Raw genomic sequence first — 6,236 nt, 5'->3', positions numbered from 1 at the left:
GGAACAACTTGGAGAAGTGCAGAGGCCCAGGTAGTGTTTAGTTCTGCTGTGCACAGGTCACCAGAACCATGCCCCCCTCCGTGACACCGAGCAACAACAACTGCTTTGGTCTACTTTGTTGTCAGCAGGACTTTCCCAAGGAACTGCTGAGCATACAGAAAATCAAACTCGCCCTGTTACCAGGTGTGTTCTTAAAGGAAAGCACAGTTCGGTGTCTGATCTTTATGGCAACAGTAAGTTAGCATGCACTAAATGAGACCACGCTAGGACACGTGGCCCCTGGTCCTGGTCAACGGTATCTTTTCTAAAGACACAAAGACGGACATATTGTCAACAGAAATCACATATTTATTAACTCTTAAATATATTAGTCAGTCATTTACCATTATGGCAAGATATATATACAGTGTCCCATGGTAAACTGCAGTGTTTCAAAATGATAGAAGAGGAGAATAAATGTGTAATTCAATTGTGGTGGAGAGAAAAAAAAATCACAATTTCTTCACATCTTAGTGTGGAAGACAAACTTGATCTAAAACAAAATTAACACCACATGCTAAGTTAATAGTGTAAAAAATAAAACAACAAGCAAAACCAAAAACCACTCTATGCCTATTTGTTTTTAAAATACACGTACGCCACAGATAGCTGCTTCACACAAAGATAAAAGAAATCAAAAAGGGGAAAAACATGAGGCCATCACTTTTTCACAGGTCTCATTGGCAGGTTAAATGGCTCAATACATTTACTGTAATATATTTACTTTAAATATAGATTACTTTAAATAGTGTAATAATGATCAGAAAAGCTTCGATCCATCTACCATACATCACTAGCAACAATATCTAAGGTGATTAATCATTAACACAGAAAGGTGAAATGCGAGGAAGGAGGGAGGGATGTTGGTTGTTGTTTCATTTTTTGCTTGGCTTCTGCTTTCAAAACAGGCTTCCAAGGATTGAGTCACTCTTGTTAGCGCAATGCTGCTGACAGAGGCGGAGCGCTGCAAAGCTTTCCGGGGAAGAGAGAGACTCGTCACATGGGTCCAATAAGCAATGGAGAGGCGAGAAGTACCAAGGAAACCTGGGCCGTTTCTCTTTTTTGCCTTTCTGCTTCTAAACTGGAGACTCCCAGCTCTTCCAGGGTGATAATGGGAGAAGCTCAAGGTGTGCACGTCGCCAAGAACGGCGCGGAGCACTCATGGCAATGGAAAACACACGTAGTCTGCGCTCGCTTCCCCAAACTAGCCGGCGAGGGTGGCCAGGCGGATACGTGCACTGTGCACAGACACTTGCGATCCACATGGGACTCTCCGGACACGGCAACGGCAGTCGGAAGTTACTCGCTTTTATCATGAGTTTTGAATAATTCAAATACTTCCACTTAACTCCAAACAAGAGCTTCAACAACAGGATTCAAAGCTCTGCAAATCCTGACAGTATCTGTGTGGGTACTGGAAGCGACCAAAAGTTCTAGTTTAGCAACCCCCTGACAAGACCTCGATTTTTATTTTGCCTTTGCTGTATAAATGTTCCTTTTTTCTTACATATTACTAACAAAGAGAAAAAGAAGAAAAAAGTAAACAAAGGGAACAAAGAAATAGGGTAAAATGAAGAAAACAGAGCAGAGATTTGTGAAAGGAAATGAAGTTCAATTCAGCGAGCTCACCAGAACCATGTGTCTACTAAAATGATCAAACTCGCAAATGAAACGAAATTGCCCAATTTACGTAGTTTGATCCCAAACGAAATGGCTTTAGGTGTTACCAAACCAACTGATGTCTGCTTCCACATTCCTCAGTGGCGTTCTTGCTCTCCCAACCCACTGTAATTGTTAAACGGCCACAGGACATGTGCTCAAAATAAGAAATCATCCATTTTCAGCCAGGATTATACCAAGAAACTGAAGGTACACGTTTGGGTTTTTCTTTTCCCTTTTTCTTTCTTTTCCACAAAAATGAGCCAAAACAGACGAACAGCAAAGAGTCCTAAAAACTTTACATTTCTCTTACAAACTGTTATGCAGAGAGCAATAACATTTCAGTCTGTTAAAACTTGGCATAAACAGAGAAACTTGGTGAATAGGTTTTATTTAGAATAGTGTGGATTTTTTTTTTTAGCTGTTTCTGACCTTCCCCTGGTGATTTGCCAACAGTAATTGAGGTTTACGGGAACATAACCATCATTGGAGTGTAAACAATGAATAGGAAGAGATATATGACAAGATGATGCATCACATGGGCATTACATGTGGGACCTTCACAGCTTCATGCACTCAGAAACATGCATGAAGAGGAGGAGAGGCCGGCCCAGGGGAACCATCCGGTGCCTTGAAAACAGAGGAGAATGCAGAAGTGGCACTGTTGATTTTTAGCTAGAAGGAGAAAAAGAAGGCAGAGAAATAAATTTTGTTTTACAATTAGTCATCAAATTACAGACAGGCTACACTTTTATAACTCAGGTAAATGTCAGATTGAAAATGCTGTGTTATGAGAGATCTTGCAGTCATTAGGAGAAAACACACAATATTAAATTGGAAAGCCAGTATTAATTATCTGTCCATTCGTTCACACACAGCTGAGTGGTGAATAAGAGACAGGGGCCCACATTTCCTTCCAAGCATTCTTATTTACTACATACATGGATGAGTGAACATTACTGCATACTTGAAGTCAAGTCAAAGCTTCAGCCTATGTTGATGAGCTTTTGTCATTAATGTTCAACTCGTTACTGAAGCAAAGTGAGGAGACCCTTTCATTGGGCACAAGGCCTCAAAAGAAGAAGAAACAGCCATTATTTGATCGGAGGCTTTTTTCTTTTCTTTATGTCTGTAAACAGCAGCTGCGAGCAGTACACCCTAAGAGCTCGGACAAGGTTCGGTGCTTTGAATGGAGAAGGTATTCATGACCGTGCCACACATTGCTGACACCCCCACTCCAAGTTTGGAAGCAAAAACCCACAACACAGGCATGGCTTTCATTAAAGTCAAATTTCAATTATGCTCTACAAACACCCCCTCTGTGAGTTTTCATTCCAGCTTGACTTTCTCCTGGGACCTGCTCTCACGGCCAAACCCCATTCAGCTCAGTCAGGCACGGCAAATGACTTTACAGGTTCGCTGTAGCCACGCTGTGAGGGGAACAGCAACCTCTTGAACACCAGCAAGATCCTAAAGCGGACCGGTCATTCGGCATGGATAACGGAGAGTCGCCTGCATTGACCCAGACACAGGAGACTGGGACTGGCAGCGCTCCCGGACACTGCCCCGTGGCACACCCATGTACTAAAAAGCCGGTCTCCTCCGAGGTCAGTGCCTTCAAGATGAGGATCGCGCTACTGAGAGGGGCTGGCATTAGACTCCAGAGCTCCTGCATAACCCTTATAACGCTGCAATGATCTGCAAGGTTCTCCCAGGAAGGTAGTGCAAGCGAGACTCTCCTCGAGTGGAAGGCAGACAACCACGCATCGTTTCAGTCATTCGCTCCAACCGCAAAGCATCGGAGCAGGAAGCTACTTACTAGACCCACATGAGAATGGCTTTCAGGTCTTAGATGTTTTGCCACAAAGAGGTGTTTCCTGAGAAGTTTTCTTTCCCATTTGGAATACTGGATGGCCTATTAAGAGAAGCCCCATTTGAGCCACATGGCATAAAATGAAGATTTCTTAAATAGGCTCTATTCCATAAACATTTAAGGAAATTCTAGAAAAACCTAACCCTCAAGGACTATATAAAAGTAAATCCCTTCCAAGCTACCTGGCAATTGTGTTGTACCACTGGGGAAACAACAACAACAATAACTCACACACACAGACATATACCAATGGACGTCTTTGCTATCTGCTTATGCCTTTTGCTTCTTCTATATTGCGTAGAGGTTGTTTGGGGCTTGGCTCCTGTCCCACTAGCCCCCGGTTTCTCTGGCATTCCTGAGGAGTGTGTGTGTTTGGAATGAGATTAGCTGTAAAGGATGAGTCAGAATTCTATTGGGTCTCTACTCTCATTCTTGTTTTCACGTGACCCCACTTTAATGGTACAATCTCACTTATCCTTATTCTCTTTTACTGTGGCTGAACCAGCCATTCTTATCCATAGTCCTTTATTGCCATACTGAGCTAAAATTCCTCATGTTGTATTCTTCTTCAGGATGCCCTTAAGCTTGGTCTACCTTTTCTTTTTTTCCTGTCTCTTCAAATTCCACTTATACACAATCCTTCTACCTTCTCTACAAGGTTACTTACAACATTATGTTGTGATTCATTCCCCTCTACTCTGAAGTATATTGTAACCTTTGTTACCTAGATTCTGCCCGCCCCCCTTCGCCCGCATGACCTTGGTGATTATATGAATCCAAAGCTAGACTATCTATCCCTTGAGGGCAAGTCCTCTTTCTCACACGGTCTGGCACTGGCAAGGCCTCTAGGAGATGCGTAACAAATCAATGTCTGCTTTCAGCCACAGGGAAAGCCAACACGACATCCGCAGTCGAGTGGAGTAGCGAAAAACACGCCGAGATAGACAGGTCTACTTGTTAAATGCTCTCTTGTAACCCTTTCCCCCACTTATCTGTGCTGTGGTTATCAGGTCCTGTTGAGTCAGTTCTGACTCACAGCAACCTTACGTCCAACAGAAGAAAACACTGCCCGGCCTGCACCATTCTCACAACTGTTGTTATCTGTAAATAAGCCTTAGTACAGAATCTGCAGAATGAATTCCCTAATGTTTTATTGCCATTGTAGAACCTCTTTTCTAGTCTTTCCCACCTCATCCCTGTCTTCTGCCTCTGCTGGCCATCCTCTCATGGTTTGGAGTCATAGGGACGCTGTTGGACAGAGTGGAACTGCCCCGTTGGGGTTATGAAGCTTCAACTCTTTATGGGAGCAGGGTGGCCTTCAGCTTTCTCTTTCTGGAAGACTGATGGGTTTGAACCTCTGACTTCATGCTTAATAGCTGAATGCAGAGCCCACTACTTCTGCCTCTAGAGACAATAGGTCACAGCTATGGTTCCTTTTTAAGATAATCTCCCAATTTAATCCCAACAGAAATCAGTTTAATTGGGCATCCTCCAGTTCCTATCTAAAATCATTGCATAATACGCCAGGGCAAGTTTCAACCCCAACGTTCCTGGTCTGCTTATCTTCCTAGAGAATTGTAGACTGTTCACAACCAAGGCATATATTCTCAACAATGTAACTGACCCCCACCCTTAAATAACATACACTAGTCTATCAACCATGGAATCTGGAGAGGGAGCCGGTCACAGGCAACATTAACCAAAAAAGTGACAGCTGGGGGTATTTACTTGATGGGTACTGTTGGCGACCCCGAGCGGTGGAAATGAATATTCTGCCACTTTCCATCCCGGCGGTGCCAGACACGGGTCTCTTCCGACTGCATCGTCTTTGGCATCCCGCTGCCATCCATGTACTGTGTGAGCCTAATGTAAGCGATGCAGGCAGCTTCTTCGCCCATCAGATGCACGTGGGGGTTCAGGATAATAGTGTGGATTGGTTTATTGCCTTTGGACAAAGCTGAAAGAGAAAACGAAAGGCAAAACTTAGTTACTGTGCAGTACAGTAAACCAAGACAGAATAACTAGGTGGGACCAAAGCATGTCATGCCATTCATTCAACTGCTAGAAAATTGCACTATCTGCGTATTAGGTAGATAGGAGAAAAAGAAGAAGAGAAACAATGGGTAGAGTCTCTATTTTCTCTGATCCCATTTGGAGCCAGATTTCCATGCTCCCTGGGCAATGTCGTGATCACATAAAAGCTGGAGAGATGTGCTTCTCTACAGTGGCAAGCAGTCCAGATGAGGAGCCACACTCTCAACAGTAATGGCAGAGGCCTGGCCTGGGTCACGGGACAGGAGGGCCTGTGGCCTTGGGTGTTTTGTTGGTTGGTGAAGTGTATGTGGCATGGGAAGATGGTTATCAAATGCAATGACGCCTGTGAGGGTGGGAGCTTGATGGGACTGCCTTGTTTTTCCAGGTCTTACAAGAGACCAGGACCTTTGATACAAATTCCATTCTACTTGGCTATCATGCCTTTGGTGGGAAATACGCGAGTTTTCCTTCTCTGACGGGTTTCCACCTTACACCTTTCACAGGTTTTGCTGTGTCGAGCATGAAGGTCATTGTCTCCCTGTCTACTCCTTCCCTCCCTGTCCATTACCCCCCGCCCCCCCAAAAAAGGGCAGGTGTAGCACGAGACTGTCTCTGTGCCTCATTTTGTGAC

General features: G+C 44.1%; 1 protein-coding gene across 4 annotated transcripts in view; it reads right to left on the bottom strand.

Annotated features, from left to right (window-relative positions):
* Nucleotides 1–325: 325 nt before the first annotated feature.
* CAMK2D (calcium/calmodulin dependent protein kinase II delta) overlaps nt 326–6,236 on the bottom strand; it is a 305,138-nt gene continuing 299,227 nt past the window's right edge. For 2 of the 4 annotated variants that reach the window (XM_075543891.1, XM_075543889.1), the window contains exons 17-19: nt 5,300–5,528; nt 3,518–3,613; nt 326–2,373 (exon numbers count right to left, since the gene is read on the bottom strand). In XM_075543891.1, the coding sequence (XP_075400006.1) occupies nt 3,547–3,613; nt 5,300–5,528 (296 nt within the window). In that variant the 3' untranslated portion in view covers nt 326–2,373; nt 3,518–3,546. The remainder of the gene's footprint in view (nt 2,374–3,517; nt 3,614–5,299; nt 5,529–6,236) is intronic. The other 2 variants (XM_075543888.1, XM_075543890.1) reach the window with 2 other exon arrangements.

The sequence above is a fragment of the Tenrec ecaudatus genome, chromosome 3 (assembly GCF_050624435.1).
Source record: "Tenrec ecaudatus isolate mTenEca1 chromosome 3, mTenEca1.hap1, whole genome shotgun sequence".
Taxonomy (NCBI): Eukaryota; Metazoa; Chordata; class Mammalia; order Afrosoricida; family Tenrecidae; genus Tenrec; species Tenrec ecaudatus.
This window is presented reverse-complemented; position numbering and strand designations above follow the sequence as displayed.